General features: G+C 39.7%; 2 protein-coding genes across 2 annotated transcripts in view; both read left to right on the top strand.

Annotated features, from left to right (window-relative positions):
- The first annotated feature begins 3,560 nt into the window (after positions 1 to 3,560).
- BAG1 (BAG cochaperone 1) lies at positions 3,561 to 16,756 on the top strand. Its single transcript, XM_005419322.2, has 6 exons — positions 3,561 to 3,734; positions 3,853 to 3,935; positions 4,647 to 4,760; positions 5,243 to 5,350; positions 10,908 to 10,970; positions 13,387 to 16,756. The coding sequence occupies exons 1-6, from the start codon at positions 3,671 to 3,673 to the stop codon at positions 13,474 to 13,476; spliced, it is 522 nt and encodes a 173-aa protein (XP_005419379.1). The 5' UTR covers positions 3,561 to 3,670; the 3' UTR covers positions 13,477 to 16,756.
- ZNF830 (zinc finger protein 830) overlaps positions 16,626 to 17,827 on the top strand; it is a 12,524-nt gene continuing 11,322 nt past the window's right edge. The window contains exon 1 of the mRNA XM_031055637.1: positions 16,626 to 16,658. Coding sequence (XP_030911497.1) covers positions 16,626 to 16,658 — 33 coding nt within the window. The remainder of the gene's footprint in view (positions 16,659 to 17,827) is intronic.

Here is a 17,827-nt window from a genome sequence, read left to right as displayed (position 1 = left end):
CCGGAGCGCGGGCGTAGGTGTGCTGCGAGGGTGGTGGCTGGGACAGGTGACACGCTGGCCTTCGCACAGGTCGCATCTTGGGAGGACTAGAGCATCTCTCTTAAAAGGAAGAGGTGAGGGAGCCGGGCCTGTTCAGCCTCGAGGAGAGATGACAGAGGGTACCTCATTGATGTGAATTAATATCTGAAGGGGGGATGCCGAGAAGATGGAGTCAGGCTCTTCTCAAAATTGCTCGGCAATAGCACAAGAGGCAATGGGTAGAAACTGATGCGCAGGAAGTTCCACCTGAATATGAGGAAGAATTTCTTTATTGTGGGAGTGACTGTGCCTTGGTACAACTTGCCCAGAAAGGTTGTGCAGTCTCCCTCACTGGAAGTATTCAGGAACTTTCTGGATACAATCCTGTGCCGCGTGCTCTAGGATGACCCTGTTTGGCAGGGAAGTTGGACCAGATGACCCACTGTGGTTCCTTTAAGCTGATCTATTCTGCTGTGATTCTGCTGTTTGGGTAATCTTCATTTAGATGAAATATATTGCTGAAGTCAGCACTGCGTGTTAAAAGCAGGTGCTACCCAATAGGCTTTCTTCTGGTTTTTTGAAGAGGTTTGGATGTTTGCAGCTAGTGAGCTGCAGGGCTGCAACAGAGAGTGGTTTCTTTGGTAGGACAGGTGGGTGCTGACCTGATGGAATGGGTCACTCAAAGGCCAGCTGAGTTGGGCTTTTTCCCCCCTCGAAAAGAAAAACCAGAGGAGGGAGAAGAAGGTGGAGGGGAAGATGTGTCTATAAACAAATATAAAACCTTACTGTAAAGGGTTGAGAATAGCTTGGACTCTCCAGTTCTTACAAATAAGATGGGAAACACTGTGGTTAAATTTTAAAGTGGACCTCAGACAGTAGGAAGAATGAAGAAGATAGTAAGGTATTAAATTAGAAATTAGCAAGATGTTTTGCTGAGTTTTGGTAGCAAAACTTAATGATTTTTTATTGTATTAAAAAAATTGAATAATAAATTCTGCCTTTGTTCCTTTTGCACTGTGTTGGTAATGTTGTTTCCATCTCTAAAGCTTATTGTTTATTTCTGATTGCTCATTCGTGTTTTCAAATCGTGTTTCAAATTGTTTTGTTAAAATGTTTCCTTTATCACCTGGTAGTTTATTTAAGAGTCTTTGGTGAGGAATTTTGTGGAATAATTTATTTGAGTCATCATGATTCATGTGCTCACTGGTGCCTTCAGAGAGTTCCATTTGATTTGAGGGGTTTTTCATTTTGCAATGTCAGCAGTTTAATGATTTGACATATTTGTAATTCCAACATCTTGCTGTTTGGCAATAGTCTGAGAATGTTTTTGTCTTTCCAATTGTTTTCTTACCTGATCATGACTTTGTCATTAACAGATAGCAAATAGAAGCCTTTGTTCATCTGTGTGGGCTTCATCTGTGTGATTTACACCTGCAGCTGTCAGATGCGGCTTGGCCACTTTGCACAGAACATTTTTTGTAAAGTTTTGTGTGCATGAGTGAAAGTGGGGAAAGATGGAAGTTAGGGCTGAGAAACAGAACTGACAGTAGACCCATATGTGTAACTTGACAATCTGCAAGTGTGGTGGGCAGACCCTGGCTGTTGATCAGATGCCCACCAAAGCCAATCTGTCACTCCCCTCCTCAGCTGGGCAGGGGACAGAAAAGACAACAAAAGGCTCATGGCTTGAGAGAAGGGCAGGGAGAGAGCACTCACCAGGTCACGGGCAGAACAGACTTAACCTGGGGATGTGTAGTTTATTAACATTCAAATCAGAGTAGTACAATGAGAACTAAAAGAGAAAAAACTACTTTTTCCCCGGGCTTAACTTTCCTCCTGAATTCTCTAATTCCTCCTGCCTGAGCAGTGCAGGGGAATGGGGGCTCTGGTCAGTTCATCACACTTTGTTTCTGCTGCTCCTTCCTCCTCAGGGGGAGGGCTCCTCATGCTTTTCCCCTGCTCCAGCATGGGCTCCTCTTATGGATTGCAGTGCTTTAGGAACAGACTGCTCCAGTGTGCATCCCTCACAGAGTGACAAGTCCTGCCAGCAAACCTGCTCCAGCATGGGCTCCTTTCTCCGTGGGTCTGCAGGTCCCTGCCAGGAGCCTGCCTCAGCACAGGCTTCCACAGGGTCACAGCCTCCTTCAGGCAACCAACCTGCTCTGGTGTGGGATCCTCCATGGGTTGCAGGGGCGCAGCTGCTTCACCATGGTCTTCACTGTGGGCTGCAGGGGAATCTGAGCTCTGGCACCTGGAGCAATCCATGAGTTGTTTCTTATGGTGATTTCACTCTGCTGTGAATTTACAGTAAAATTTGTTTACAGTCTGTCCAAAGTGGTACACATAATTTGTAATTAAACTGCTTCTATTATTACACAAACTTCATGTATTTTTTCCCTCAGTTAGTGTTTGGTTTTTTTTTTCTCTCAGTTGCTTATGGGCAGAGCCCTTATACAAAGCAGTTGTATAGATCTAAATGACCTTTTGAATATATTGAGGTTGTGAGGTTTTTTTTTCCCCCCCCAAAACAAACTGATAAGACGGGCTGTTTATGGAAAGTGCTTGGGTGAGAGGGGCATAATGTGATCTTAAGCTTAAAATTGTCTTGGAATAACACATTTTGTTGAAGCTTTAAAATATTTGAAGATATAGTGTCACTTGTCATGTGACTGTGGGAGGTTGGAGCATTTCAAAATCAATTTTTCTAGCACTCTCCTTTGTAAAAGATATGTGCACTTTAAATTAGAGGTGTGAGAATAGTTTTTCTTCGGGTATGTGTTAAGTTCTCTCTTCCTGCAGAGTAAAAAATGTCTGTTTTGATTTCCCTTGCAGCCAGAGGTGGTTGATTCCTGTGGCTGCTTTCAGCTTGACAGACTGTATGTGTGTGGGAGCAGAGGGTTGTAGGAAGGGTCTGTTGCAAAGCAGAGATTAATAGGGATACTTCTTTCTTCCCCTAAGAACTGCCTCCTGTTTGCATGCAAGTTAATCTTAGGGAGTCTGAATAGGAAGTGGTAGGTGACAGATAAGCTGGGACTTCTCCAAGTGGTTATGTCTGCTTATCAGTAGTATATGGGGAGAAATAGTTTTTGTACTCTGAGAATTCTCTCTGGTTGGTGGTGGAGATGAAACAGGGTAGACAATGATTGCTTGTTTCTCATGTTTGAGAAGGGAGCAAATTATCTCAGATACCAAAGACTCATGTCATTAGAAGTTCCTACAAGTAGAAAATGGAATACATCAGGAAGGTGTGAGCTTTCCTGCTTTAGCTTGTGGGATGTCTGGACACCATCTGTACTCTTAAAAAGAGATAGGGAATAATATTTAGCAGGAGCTAAATTATTCCAGTGAAATACACCCAACTGAATTCTTCAGGTTATTCCAGTGTAAACCAAAATTTTCAGCTGAGGTCAGTCACTTCAAGAGGAAGGAAGTGCGATAGAATAATTTGATTGAGAATTACGATTCTACATGAGAACCTGTCATTTGAGAACTTTCTGCATTAATGGTAATAAGTATTAGAGATGGATTCTCTCTGTAATATTTTCTAGGTTACAATTAGTGTTACTGTTAATCTGTTTTTCTACTAGGTAATGAAAAGCACAGTATTCAAGTTGCTTCCCAACGAGAAGATGGTGAACCTACACTACAAGACATGGCTGTACTTATTGAACAAGTCACTGGAGTTCCAGTTCCTTTTCAGAAACTGATATACAAAGGTAACTTATAAATCTACTATGTTTCTTATAGATGATGAGCTTTCATCAGGTGTCCACGATGACAAAAATATGCCACCAACTGTACTTAAACTGTTTTTTCCTCTCATTCTTCGCTTAGGAAAGTCTCTGAAAGAATTGGAACAACCATTATCAGCACTTGGTGTTAAAAATGGTTGCAAAGTCATGTTGATTGGGAAAAGGGTAAGCATTGCTTTGGACCTTTTTTCCCCTTAAACTATCATCATTTTTGTCATTAAGTCAGCTGCTGGACACAGAAACAAGCTGGAGCATTAACTTAATTTTGTATACCTATCCATGAAGTTGACTTCAGTCTCATGTTACACTGCAAATAACTGCAGTTTGTTCTTTTCTGAAATTACATTATTGACTGGCTTCTGCTTTACATTATTGGCAGGACTCTGCCTAATTTGTGGTCAGTGCTCATGAGCACTGATGACATTCATTATCTGCTCATCTTACTTTTCTGATTAAAAAAAAACTTTCCCAACTGTAGCTACTGAGCCTTGATCATCTATCTAAGTTATTTCTGGTGAAATGATTTGTGGCTGGTTTTGCAACTTGAGGATGAGGTAATAATCTTACGATGTAAATATTGCCTATACTTTAGAAATTATAAGTTGACAAAAAGAAAAAAAAATTGCACTTCTCCTTTTTCCTTCAAATTAATCTCATTAATTGTGTTTATATACATTGCTGATTTAAATATATTTGTAATTAAGCTTTGGAAGAAGCTGATGTGGTAGTTATTGAAATATGGAAAGAATAGCCACAGCATATTGTCTATTCTAAACCCTCAGAAGCCTTTATGTCTGTATCAGCATTGCTGCTTTTTAGCTGCATTGTATCTTTATTTGTTCCTTAGTTGTGAATGTTGTACTTTTGAATACACAGAATAGTCCAGAAGAAGAGGCTGAATTAAAGAAGTTAAAAGATTTGGAGAAGTCAGTGGAGCAAATAGCTAATAAGTTAGAGGAAGTTAATAAAGAGTTCACAAGTATCCAGAAGGTATGCCAGTTTTGTATCACTTTATATCTTTGCAAAGCAGTTTTGTAGGTATTTCTATTTAGAAAAAAAACCAAACAAAACAGTTGAGGTTTTGAGTAGTCAGTAATAGCTGCCCCTCCTAAATGTCCTAGAGTCTGTAATAATTCTTAGTGAATTCCAAATGCCATTTATGAGTTTGCACAATAGAGAGATGGCAATGTTTGGAAAAAGGTAAATACTGTTTCATATGGGATAACTTGCATTCTTTATATCTGGGAGAAGAAGGTCTATTACATGTTTATCATTTTAGTAAACCTAACAGATCTTACATTTACCATGTCAAGAATTGATAAAATACAGAAGAATACAGATTAAGATTGGAGTCCCTATCATGCTTGAAAATACAGAAATAGTAAAATATGTTTTGTGCTCTTGTGGATTGACAGATTTTCTAAGGTGAGTATTGTGTAGGGTATAGGATAATTTTGTGTTTTCTTCTTCAGGGATTTTTAGCAAAGGATCTCCAAGCAGAAGCACTAAAACAGCTGGACAAGAGGATAAAAGGAACTGCAGAGCAGTTCATGAAGACCCTTGAACAGATTGATGCCATTGTAAGTAACTAACCACAGAAGAGAGTCAAATCCCAACAGAAACTTATTTGATATTTTAATGTACTAAGAAATTTATTTTTGGCTATCCAAGTGCTTCACAGTCATTAGTGGATCATAACCTTACATTACATTTCCAGAGTACAATATACCTCTTCCCATATCATGTAGTAGCTCAGAGTTAGATGAGAATAAGGGTCTTGTACAGAGATAAATAGAAAATTTCCCCAACCAGTGTATTTACTTATTCTGTTTCTCTGTCTGCTGGTTGTTCTCTGTAAGCCTCATTATATAATTTTGTTGCATATCAAGATCATAATAGTCTGCTATGAAGGAAAAATGCTGCTTTTCTGTGGTCGTGGTGTCTTTGGGTCTCCTCCTTGGTACAGTGACCTTCTATTGGATTTTTATTTTTTTTCAGAAATATGCCATGCAAATGATGTAACTGATGAAAGAAATGTAATTTATTTGATGGACTCTTTGTAAAAGTTCAGCAGTGGACTAAATCAGAGTAATAATTTGAACTGGCCATCATCAAATGCTATGTAATATGGATGTGTTCCTGGGAATGGTGGGAAGCTTACTAATTTCCTGCTTTTGTATTGTGAGCCTATGATGACAATGTAGTGTTTGCTGCTTGTTATAGCCAATAGTTCTAAATACTTTTTTAAAAAATTGCTGTATTCTAAGTATTTTGAAGTCTTCAAATTTCTGTTTCATTTTGTGCCTCACATAAAGGAGAGTATTGTGCTGACAGTTACTGAATGCTATTAGACATAAAGACTTCATATAACTGATTTCGTGCTTGAAGTGGCAGATTTACTACGTGTTGTCATGAAAATATCAGTAAGGTAGTAAGGTGACAACAACTGCCTCAGTTGGATGGGGTTAAAGCTTATTTCTGACCCCTTCAAGTTTTGATACCAAATCCTATTTGGAAAAATCCTCAGTACTTGTATTCTGGGTGCAGTTCTGGAACCCAGCAGGCAGCCTTGTAAAACTGTTTCACGGCTTTCTGAATAATCCAAACTCAATTTCCCAAGTTTACTTTTACTTCTGTTACTTTTTGTGGGGTTTACACAGAAAGCATGCTGTGCTGTATCTCCTTATCCAAAATACTCTAAATAGTACTGGACAAGAGATTTTAGGTCTAGTACAATGTTTTAGAAGACTTATAATCAGTGACTTGGTGTTTAGATTTGGGAAATAATGGAGTCCCTGTACTGTGTTTCTTGAGAAAGTGGAGCAGCCAGAGCTAAGACTAATTACAAGTAATTTCTTCCAAAATCTGTAGTAATTGTTTGTTACTTTATTGAATAAGAGCCTGAAATTTTACATTGAAAAGTTGGGTGGGTTTTTTTTGTTTGTTTGTTTTTTTAATAAGTGAGGGTTTGGATTGCTGGTGATTGCAGTTACACTGCACACATTTGTTTCTTTTAATATACAAAGCTGGCTGTGAGATTTGTCATGAAAACTGGACTAATGTGCAATCTTGCAGATGAAATACATGTAGGTGGGTGGAATCTTTACATAAAATGTGGGAGTTCAGAGTGCTGGTATCACACCACGTCAAATGAACTGGGCACCAGCTTACTGAGGCAGCACTCAGCTGTACTGTGGTTGTGCACTGTGTGGAGGCATCAGTACAGACTCGTAGTGAGGGATGTATATGAGCAATACATGAGTTCCACTGGAGTAGAAAATAGCAAGTAGAAATGCAAAGCAGCAAAGTATTTTATCTTATCGTAGAATTGGTTTATACAAGTAATTAGCGTTCTTCTCAGCAGCCAAGTAAAAAGCTAGTTGTGACACATCTCTTAAATGCTATTGAACATGTAGAGGTGCTGTTGATTGAGTCAACAGCATGTTAAAAAATTCAGAGGGGGAAAAATGTGACTGACTGAGAAGAATGGATGATGCATTGTAGAAGTCAAACATACCAGCAAGCTCACACTATAAATATTCCAGCTTTTTTCTTTGGCAGAATTGTCACAACTCATTAAGGTGTCTCAGCTGCTGTGTGTTATTTGGATCACTCACATATGCAAAGTGAGATTTGGTTGGTTACAGAGAGGTAAGGGTGAGGAAGCCTGCATACTGTTTTCTTTCTATTCTAGGAGTATGACTCTCTTACTGGTAGCAGACAAGCTCATTAATTAGAGGAGCTGAGTTTGGAACTAAATACTTTTACTAGACACCATGCATTCAACAATTGTGAATTTAAAAGATGGGATTTAGAAGGTGGAGAAGTAAGTTTATAATCATACAGTAGTGGGGTGTGAGAGAAAAAATACAGTGTTGTCACTGTCAGAGGTGTGGAAGAAAAGTCCTGAAGGGATGCTTTTGGGTAGAGCATCTGTAACCTAAGCATTGTAACATAAATGTGTTTAAATAGCTACTGCTTTCATGGCATCTTAAAAAATTTTAATTTGTCTGACACAGTCAGACATTGCCATAAGCCACAGATCTTAGAAGCTTTCTTCAGGAAGAATGCAGTTGAGTCTTGTTCAATACTTGAAAATTTGTGTCTGTGCATTCACAGATGTGCTATTTATTTAATCAGTTAAAACAGTTGGTCCAGGAATAGAAGTCAAAGTACACTATTTACAAATCTCAGTGAGAAGAATACAGGAAATGCTTTACTTCGTCATCTGGATCAGTTTTTTAAATATCTGAAATGTTTTTTCAATAAAAGCAAAGTTTTTCTAAGATCTATAGGAAGATTTGAATCCACAGTCATGACAGTATGTACCTGTGAACCAGCTCTGTTTTCACCAATATTGCAGTGTGAGCACTCACTTTGTCCTCAGGATGGTCTCCTATTAAATGGCAGATTTTTTTAATCTAGAAAGACAATATTGCAGAGAACAGATTGTTCTAAGAATGGAAAAAATCTTTCTCTTCTGAAATACCAGTCACTGATTTTGTTAACATAAATTCACAACAAATCTGTCAAATTGCATCTATCAGTATTGAGGACATTGATAGCACTACTGACTCATAGTTATGCTCTGGTGGCCCATCCTCCTTTCCTGAAGAATTTTTTAAATTATAGCTCCTCTGTAGAATTTACTTAAATTAACAAGCTGTTCTGATGAAATTTAACTGCCCCCTTGTCACTGCTATACTTGTCATTGGATAAATCCATATGAAATTAACATTTCAGGGATTAAAAGAAAGAAGTGTTCTGAAAAAACCCCACCACTCTTCCTGTAACAAATATTTTCCAGACATCTGGGAAGTTTTTCCACTTACAATAAGATGAGATCCTATTACTAAACTTTTTGAATTTATCTGAATAAATAAAAATGTGATAAGCATTTCTTACTATAATACTTTAATCTCTTAGCATGAATTGTAAACATGAAATCAGATCTTCAGAGAAAGGTATTTCTAAAGCTCAAGGAGCATTGTCACATGAAAGGGGAGGTTTTCTCCAGCCCTTTGTGTTTGATTTGTGTGTCAGTGCCCCAGGTTAACTGAGACCTTGTGCCCCACCAGTCTGTGAGTGTCCTGTTACCCTTCCCTGAGCAGCCCACTTGATGTGAGGGTGGTTCAGCTGACCTGCTTGGGTCACGTGCAAACAGAGAGGCCCCTCCTGACCTTTAATTGGTCTGTTGGTGCCCCAGCCAAGATTCAGGGGCAAATTGAGGACACAACAGCATAAGAGGGACCCTCTCCTGGGTATCCACAGTCAAATATGTTATCTGCTGCCAGTGACTCTAAGTGCCCTTGAAGGACTCACTTTACCAGTTTATGGAATAGCCCTCCCTTATTAGTACAACAGAAAACTCTTGACAGGATTGCTGGTGGTAGTATCTGGCTGCAAAAATGTACTTAAAGCAATACACTAACCAGCTCTAATCCCCAGCAATGGAGTCTTCCCTATATTTATGCCATTTTTAACTTATTCTTATACTATTTTTACTTTTAGGTGGAGCTAGAGTGGCTCTAGTCATGCATCATGTTTGGGGGGGTGGTTGTACTTTGGAGGTGGGTAATGTCAGTAATACATCTGAGGTGACCTTTGAGGCTGGAGCCTTACATCAGTATTGCATCCAAGGTAAACTTTGGAATGGAGGTGGGCATCTGTGTTTTTGCCACAGTTGCTGGTTCAACAGCAGGAAATCTTTTTCCTTCCTTGGCTGACAGCTGTTATGTGGCTTATCAGCTACAAGTATCATCATGTTCCCCCTCTGCAGGATTTGGACAGACCCTGACCATGGTGTCTCCAGTCCACCCTCTCTTTAGGCCCCCTTAGTGTTTATTTGTGGGAAGTTGGGCATGCTGACCTCATTCCATCCAGGGAGCAGCAAACACATTTTCTCCCTATAATTTTCCATATTGTTATATCTGGGTTGGCAACTTTCCACCCTTTTCCATCCTCCACTTCATCCCCCCTTAGCCTCTGTGCTGACTACAGTTTTTTGTTACTTTCCTACCAAGTTTCAGTAATGGAAACTAGGTTGTAGCTTTCTACTCTATCCATCATGCTGTTAGGGCTCAAGAGGGAAACACCTCTGTGGAGATAAGGAGTGTTCCCGTAGGGAGGTGACACAGCCCAGCCGAAGTGCCTCACACCAGTGCACACAGCATGGGCAGCAAACAGAGAGAGTAGAATCCATTTGTCTGAACAATAAAATAAAAAAGCACCTTTTTTTTGTTGTTGTTGTTTGTATTTTGATTTTTAGAAAAGTTTATGTATCTAAACCTCCCAGCTGTGCTCACCTTTTGGCTGAAATGAAACAGATTAGGTTAGGGAAACCTGCGTTTTGGTCTGGAGTTAGGTGGAAAATAAAAGGTAAACTAGTGAGAAACTCCCAAGATTTTTATGCATTTTCACCAGTGAGAAGACAGTGTTTTTAAGAATGTTCACATAAACTTCATATAATGATATTGATCTGTACAGGTGTTTTTACCTGTTAAGAAAAAAATCATAAACCTGAGCACCATTGCTCAGCAACACCCCAGTTTCACATAGCTCCAAAAGTACAAAGCATGTAGCACTTGCCAGGATGACATACATGAATGTAGTGGGTGGCAGGACTACAAAAAATGATGCAGTTTGAATTAAATGAAAAGCTGACATTGTGTAACACTTCACATCTGTTGCCTTCCATGAGTACATTGCAGACATGATCAGATGTACAGCTTAGACTGGCAATGGCTGCATTGCTAATGATACATTCCAGTGATGGCAAGTGATTGAGTGAATGTATTTGTAAGAAATTTGTTCATGTCATAAACTCTGAAAAAGCTCTGAAGAACAGTTAACATACACCACAGCAGAAAAAGCAGTGTGTGTAGTCTGTTGCTGTATATTCCCTAGACACGTGGTAGATTTGCTAGCTCTGTTCTTTGCAGTCAGCATGCTGCATCCCTGGCTTTTTAATACATTTTCTTATATATTCTTTCCTGTGTAATCATCCTTACTGAGCAGGCATGACATTTTCAGGATGCCTATTCAGAGGATTCTTTGATAATTCCAGTTTTTACTGTAAGTCAAATATGTTCATTTCAGCATTAACCTGCATCAACTTGTTTGCTTATTTTACTGCAGAATCTGCCAGAGAATTTCAGTGACTGCAAACTGAAAAAGAAGGGGTTAGTGAAGAGGGTCCAGGTGAGTTTTCTTTCTTTTTTTTTTTTCTTCCATAAATGCTGGGCACTTGTATACCAAAAGTTTGTGAAAATGAGCTGTTTAGATTTTTTTCAGTGTTTGTTCTTACATCGGTATTTTGTATGACTTCCCTTTGAAAGGTATTTAATAGCTTTATAAAATAGCACACAAAATACAGATTTTCATAGGTCATGCTGTTTTCAGATAATGTTTGTTATTTACATTAATGGTTTGTCTTATGGCTGCCTGATGATGTGAAGTAATCCTGATAACTTGTAAAGACAACGGGATTGATCATTCCTCCTTTTTTGAATCTTGATGGATCAGAGTAATGACTGAGGTCTGGGCACAAGGATGCAGTTAACTGTAACTCCTGCTGACCTACTCCCGTCCTTGCCAGAGGTGTTCTTTGGAAAATTTAGCTTATACTGCAATGCATCAAGTTTCTTTGGAGAGTAGATCTTTGAGATCTGTACAGCAAAGTAACTGTACTGGGGATGGAGGGTTTAATTGCTTTGGTATGACGCTTGTAAATTCCTAGGCATTATTTTCTTAGAGACCTTGAACTGAAGCTTTGTTAGTAAATACTGGAGTTCAGCTCCCTCCACTCAAGCTTACATAGATGAATGGTAATGCTGCTTGTATTACTGTTTTTATTTCTATTGTGCTAACTTTAGTGCCAGGATGGGCTCCTAAAAATTGTTTGTGGAACTACCTTGCATTCATATATAGAATTTAATGATTTTGTCTTTTACTGTAACCTTATTAAATACCCCCCATTGATGTTTCACAAGTTTTTTAGAATAGCCATATATTTTAGAGGAAGGCCCACCAAGAAGTACTTTATAGGAGAAATGGTTTTAGTTACAGCTTTAGGGACAAAGCACTTGGTACTCAGTTATTGAGATAAGTTCAGGTAATGCAAATGGGAATGAAGGTGGTTGCTGGTGTGGCTGTGTTATGTGGAGGTTCTGAACGCATTCTTGATTCCATGTGCCTAACCAAGGCAGCAAAACTCATAATATACTGGTGGCTATCAACTTTGTGGAAGCTACTGGATCTCCACTCTTGGGTGAAGTTACAGCAGAAGTATGTGGGGCTTTGTTTAAGAATGCTGTTAAAGCATAAAGGGGTTCTGTTGAGCATAGATCAGAATTACTTATGTGCTTTTATAGGCACAGCATTATGCAGCTGTGGGCTATGAACCCTTTGAGGACTCCAGAAGAATCCCAAGGGGTTTTAGAGCTGTCAACAACAGTTTGTTTTTCCAGAGCAAGAACAAGAAAACAGTGGCAAGTTATGCTTATTATTCTTAAGTATCCATGAAAGCAAGGGGGAGCTATTAACTGCCTTCTAATGCTGGCAGGCACACATCTTCTAGGGTGGGAAGATAAATAGGAAAGAGTAGTAGCCCTCAATTGCAGTTTGTTACCACCTTCACTTTTTCATCACTCAAATTCTTAGAGATATGAGTTGATGACAGCTCAAGGGATTGGTTGGAAACAGATGATTCAAAGCAGTGTGATGGCTGAGGAACATTCACATGGCACAACAGTTTGCTGCTGTAGAAGGAAAGTGCTTTCTTACTGTCATCTTAATGCAAATAACATGAAATGTCTGGTTTGACTGTCAGAGTCTGGTGCAGACATAGCAAAAACAAACGGAAGACGTGAAGAGCTAATGTGAGAATCTTTCTCAGGAAGTGCACTGTACTTGCATACCTTGGAGCTGACCTAAAACAGTTTATTGGTTTAAAGTGGTTGGCGTGTTGTGCTGTGTACAGGCTGAGCAAAGTGACCAGAGGCTGCTGGCTGCCAGTTGCTCTCTGTGTGTTACTCTACTTGTGAGAACTTGTGGGCAGGTTCTAAGAAAGCGTAAGGTGCTGTGGACTCCTTTTTTTGGAATGGAGCCTTCTGTCTTTTGAGCAACACCAGCTACTGATGAAGATGAAAGTTCAATGGTGCCTTGTAGTCTTGAGAAATAGAAAAGATCTTGGTTTAATGAAAGCTTGTTTTAAATTTCACTGAGCAGGTTTGTCCCTCCCAGCCTTGGCCTCTGAAGTATGTGTTAGAAAGGAGCTTAGACGTCATGTTCCAAACTGAATGAAGCACTAACTTGTCTGAACCTTTGTGTTTCCTGTTGTTGTTTATGAACTTTGGATCAACTGAAAATATGTCAGCATCAGGACTGGTGATGGTGGGCAGCCATGCTGTTATCCTTATTAGCCTTATCCAATGTCATGTTTGTTTTGGGTTGTGGGTAAATGCAGGTGTGCATAAGCTATTACCAAAACTACTGGAAAGTGATTGTTGAGTTGACATCTTCAAATTCACTATAGAAACTGCGCTTTCAGTTCTTCAGAAACACCTCCAGGTGCCAAACTGTGTATCCAATAACATTTGTTTGTTTTTATTCTCAGGTTTTTCTTGCCCAGTGTGATACCATTGAAGGGAACATTGGCCAAGAAATGGACAAGCTGCAGTCAAAGAATTTGGCACTGGCAGAATGAGGCATCGCCTTACATAATTAGGAAACATAATTGCTCTATGAGCAAGAAGAAAAGTTTGCTCTTTGTTTTGGAGCACATATCCAGCTTCCTTTTTTTTTCCCCTCAAAGCCCAGTCTGTTAGACTGGCACCAGTCAATCATTTCTTGCTGGTTGTCTTGTTTGCCGCTTGGTTAGAACTATTATTTTGAAAAGAAATCCTTCTGAAGAATGTCTGAGCTAATCTTTGTGAATTGTGTATCTTATGGACAATAAGATAGTTTAGTTAACTAAATTATGAAGTTTTCAGTGGTGGGCAATTTTGTCTGATACATCTTTGAATTTATTTACAGCTCAAATCAAAGAAGGTCTATAATTGTACAAGTGCCATAAGTTGCAGTTGTAGGACTACAGCTAGATTGAAAAAGGCAAACTGAGACAACATCTGGGAAAGCTGAACATTCTAGTAGACAGTTCAGAGCAATAAAAAACCCCTACACATTTGTATCTACTTAATGTTTGTATGCATTTATAAATATAAGAAAGCTTGACTATAAGGGAGACGTACCTATTTTAGCCTTAAACTGTCATAATAAATGGAATGTACTGTAACATGTATGGTACTTAATTTTGAGTGGTGCTTTAAGTTGTTACTGAGCTCCTTGATACAGATGTATGTTTTTTACACAGATTTCTGATGTACTGTGGTTTTTATAGATTATTTGTATTTTTATTATTTGTGTTCTGTCTTGAGTTGAGAAATGAAATGAGATTACTCATGCTGCTCAAATACCAAGGGTTCAGTTCAAGCAAGGTATAACTGAGGAGCTATTTTGAAAGGTTTTTTTTATACTTTTTTCTGAATTTACTGAATTCATGATGCTATATTTAATGGGAAAATGCAGTGATTATTCCAGTCTGTTAAGGTGACAGTGAATTTTTATAACATATTGCAAAGAGACACAGGTTTATTTTAGCAATGCCATCTGTGTGAGGGTTATGGCTGAGTCTTGCAGTCACATATGTACCATGCTTAACCTTCTCTGCTAGGTGAGAAGTCAGCTTTTGCAGGAGACACAAACTTTGAGTGGGTGCAGCCAACTTTGCAGTGGTTGCTCAGAGGTTCTGAGGAGAGTGTGGAGCATGTCAGCCTGTAGGTAACATAAATGGACAGGAGCTGCTTTGTCACTGATGCTCCTCATTTGAGGTCAGCCTGATACACAACGACTAGCGAAGCAGGGACTGGGAAGGAGCCTCTTTCTGTGCAAGAAATAAACTCTTCATCCCAAATGAGTCAGACTGAGAATGTTTAGAATTGGCCCTTAGGTAGTGAGGCATTATCCATATGTTTTATGGTTAGCTGTCCTTTCAAGATTAAAATAGAAAATGTATGTAAAAAGATCTTAACTTGTGATAAATTATAAAGCTTAAATAATACCTGAAGTGTTATTATTACAGTATTGTCTTTGATGTTCGTAATTGGAGGAACATTTTTTTTTAGTGAAAAATGCCATTGAAAGTGAATGAATTGATAGCTGTGCATTACAAAGGGTCACTTATATTCTAAAAATGCTGGTTGACCATACCAAGATTTGAATTGCCATGTTTTTTGCTGTTAACCAGTTACTCCAAGTTTCTATTTTTTCCTTATGAAATTCTCTTATCAGCATCTGTGGAGGATTTCATAGTCTAAACTCATAGGAACCTTATCTATCATGTTAGGGTTTGGTATGGTAGGACTGTGGAAGATTTTTCCCTAGGCTAACTAGTCTGTCATGCTGCATTTCCCCAGCACTTTAGGGTTAAGAGGAGGAAGCATCAGTTTTAGTCATTTTTGTGAAGCCCTGCCTATCCTGTGGCTGCTTCTGGACCAGATTCAGCTGACTCTTAAACCACCAGCAACACTTGCCTAATTCAAGGAATGCAAAATCAACCCCTTTCCTATGATGGAAAGGATCCTCACCCTCCCAAATGTGGGCTGTCTAACACATTGAGCTTTCACAGGTGCACGTACAATAAGCAAGAACCCCCCTGTGCCCATGGAGAGAACTGAGAGCTGTGGCCATGGCCAGGACTGTGTCCATTTCTGCTGTTCCTGTGTAGATTTCTCTCTTGGGTGAGAACATTTACAGGCAGACATTGTCTTCCCAACAGTCTTTCCCAGAAATTGCTGCTTCCTTAGATGTGCTTGTGTGCATACATCCTCAGCCTGTCTCAGAGCAAGGTGGATTAACTTCAGGATGTTCCACAGCAGATCTTTTGAGGGTCTGGTACTTTGAGGCAAAGAGAGTGATGGTGAACCTCTCCCACCAGCACATCTGTATTCAGCAGAGGGTGGGTGTCCTGAGCCACATTTACCTTGCAGGGCTAAGCGGTTTGGTCTCTAGGACAGAAGTATGTGTATGAAGACCAATTTCTGCAGTATAAATTGTTTTGTCTTCCAAATATAAAAATGAGCTGATTTGTTTTGGAAAACAGATGGTTGTATTTAGAGTTATCCAAGACATTCTAGAGTGAATTGACTTTTATACTTAGTTTTGGAGAGGGGAGTCAAAAACATTTTTTTGTCAGAATAGCCTTAAATTCAGTAAAAGCCAGCATCTGTGCTTTTCAAAAGTGCAGCAGACTGCAATTGTGGGAGGAAGGGCAAGGAAGATGTGATTTTAAATATATTCTTCAGAGTTTGTAAATATAAATAATCAAGCTTAAGCTATATTCTCACTGATTCTGTAGTTCAGGTGTACTGTGATACCTGTTTCGCTACTGATCGTTTCCTCAGCCCAACAATCTGCCATGATTGTGTCAAAACAGAAGTTACTTCCTTTTGCCTTAGTTGCACTTATCCCATCATCTTCCTCCAGTTGCTGTGTTGCTCTGGCTGTGTTTACAGACCTTGGATTTGCCATCCTGGCAAAATGTACCATAGGATTTGTCTTTTATCAAAATGGAAATTGAATTGCACACGCCCTTGGCCCGTTTTCTCTCCCAGATCCCGTGGGCTGGTGTGAGAAGAACTAAACCCGACTCAGGGAAATGAGGAGTCTGGAGCCATGGGATGAGTTGCTCTCTGGAAACAGCACAAAATTATAGTGGCATCCTCCATGACTAAGTCCTCTGGAAGGTAATGTCACTGTAAGCCTGGAGCAACACTTTTTGACTTCTAATGGACGCTCATGGTTTGGAGTGGAGCACTTGACACCGTGGAAGTTGGCACTAGATTTTTTTTTTCTTTTTTTGGTTAACTCACGTTATTGTACTGTGATAAATGAAAAGATAAAAATAAAACATGGAAAGTTCTCTGTCATCCTTGGTCATATTGTAGTCACTAAATTCTGTACTTGGGCTGTATTTTAGTGGAGAAGGCACACAGGGCACTCTGCAGGGCAGCGAGCGGGGCCTCCCAGAGTGTGGGATTCACATTCTCTGAACAGAGAGAGACCATTCTCTCTCTCAGGGTTTTTCCTGGAGAAGCAGAGAAAAGAATGATCAAACCAATTCTTATCTCATTTGCTGCTCCCGTGTTTGTGTGCAAGTGGAATGTATTCTGGAGATTGTTTACCCGAGGTGACCAATTAGATCCACGTGTGTGGGTCAGGACACTCGAGCAGAGAGTCACGAGTTTTAAGAAGTAGTTAGAAGTAAGTTAGAAGAAGTAAGTATGATGTAGTATAGTATGTATCTCTTTAATATAGAATAGTATAATAAAGTAATTAATTAGCCTTCTGAATCCATGGAGTCAGATGCATCATTCTTCCCTGTGTCAGGGGATCTTCATAAAAACTATACCGGAGGGTGCCTGATTCGGGGCCTCCAGTGTTCCCAGGATTGGCAATGACACAGAATTTTTAAAAAGCTGGGTTGGGTTTTTTTTTTTGTTGTTTGTTGTTTGTTTTTTGGTTTTTGTTTTTTTTTTAACCCAAACCATAAAGTACTTTACACGGTTGTGTTGCACACCGTGCACTGGAACGGGTTGTCCAAGAGAGGCTGTGGAGTTTTCCCCATTGAAGATATTAAAGAACCATCTGGACACAGTCGTGTGCCAGGCAGGTTGGACCAGATGACCCGCTGTGATGCCTTCCAACCTGACCCACCCTGTGATTCTGTTTTCTGGATCAGGACGTATGGGACGCAATGTTTATTATTTTTTACTTATCTGGGTGGTTTGGCGTGAGGGGTGGGGTACGTTTCAGGCAGCTTATTCAGAGCCGTGTCCCACAGCTGGACTGCTGTGTCTGTGGAGCTCTGTTGGTGCTCCAAGGGCTAACTTAAAAGTTCTTAACTAAAGAACATCCACGGCAGAGGAAGGAGAAGGAGTCGGATCCATTCCCGCCCCTCCCTTCCCGGCGCGCTCCCGGCAGCGTCACGGCGCGCGCCG

The sequence above is a fragment of the Geospiza fortis genome, unplaced genomic scaffold, assembly GCF_000277835.1.
Source record: "Geospiza fortis unplaced genomic scaffold, GeoFor_1.0 scaffold206, whole genome shotgun sequence".
NCBI classification, from domain to species: Eukaryota; Metazoa; Chordata; class Aves; order Passeriformes; family Thraupidae; genus Geospiza; species Geospiza fortis.
Note: the sequence above shows the minus strand (reverse complement) of the source record. Positions and strands in the feature narration are given on the sequence as shown.

Excerpts from the sequence above, each read along its gene's own strand:
- BAG1 (XM_005419322.2), top strand. The coding sequence starts at position 3,671 with ATGGCTGTACTTATTGAACAAGTCACTGGAGTTCCAGTTCCTTTTCAG. Across the intron at positions 3,735-3,852 it reads TCAGAAACTGATATACAAAG|GAAAGTCTCTGAAAGAATTG; the intron begins GTAACTTATAAA and ends TTCTTCGCTTAG. Across the intron at positions 10,971-13,386 it reads GGTTAGTGAAGAGGGTCCAG|GTTTTTCTTGCCCAGTGTGA; the intron begins GTGAGTTTTCTT and ends TTTTATTCTCAG.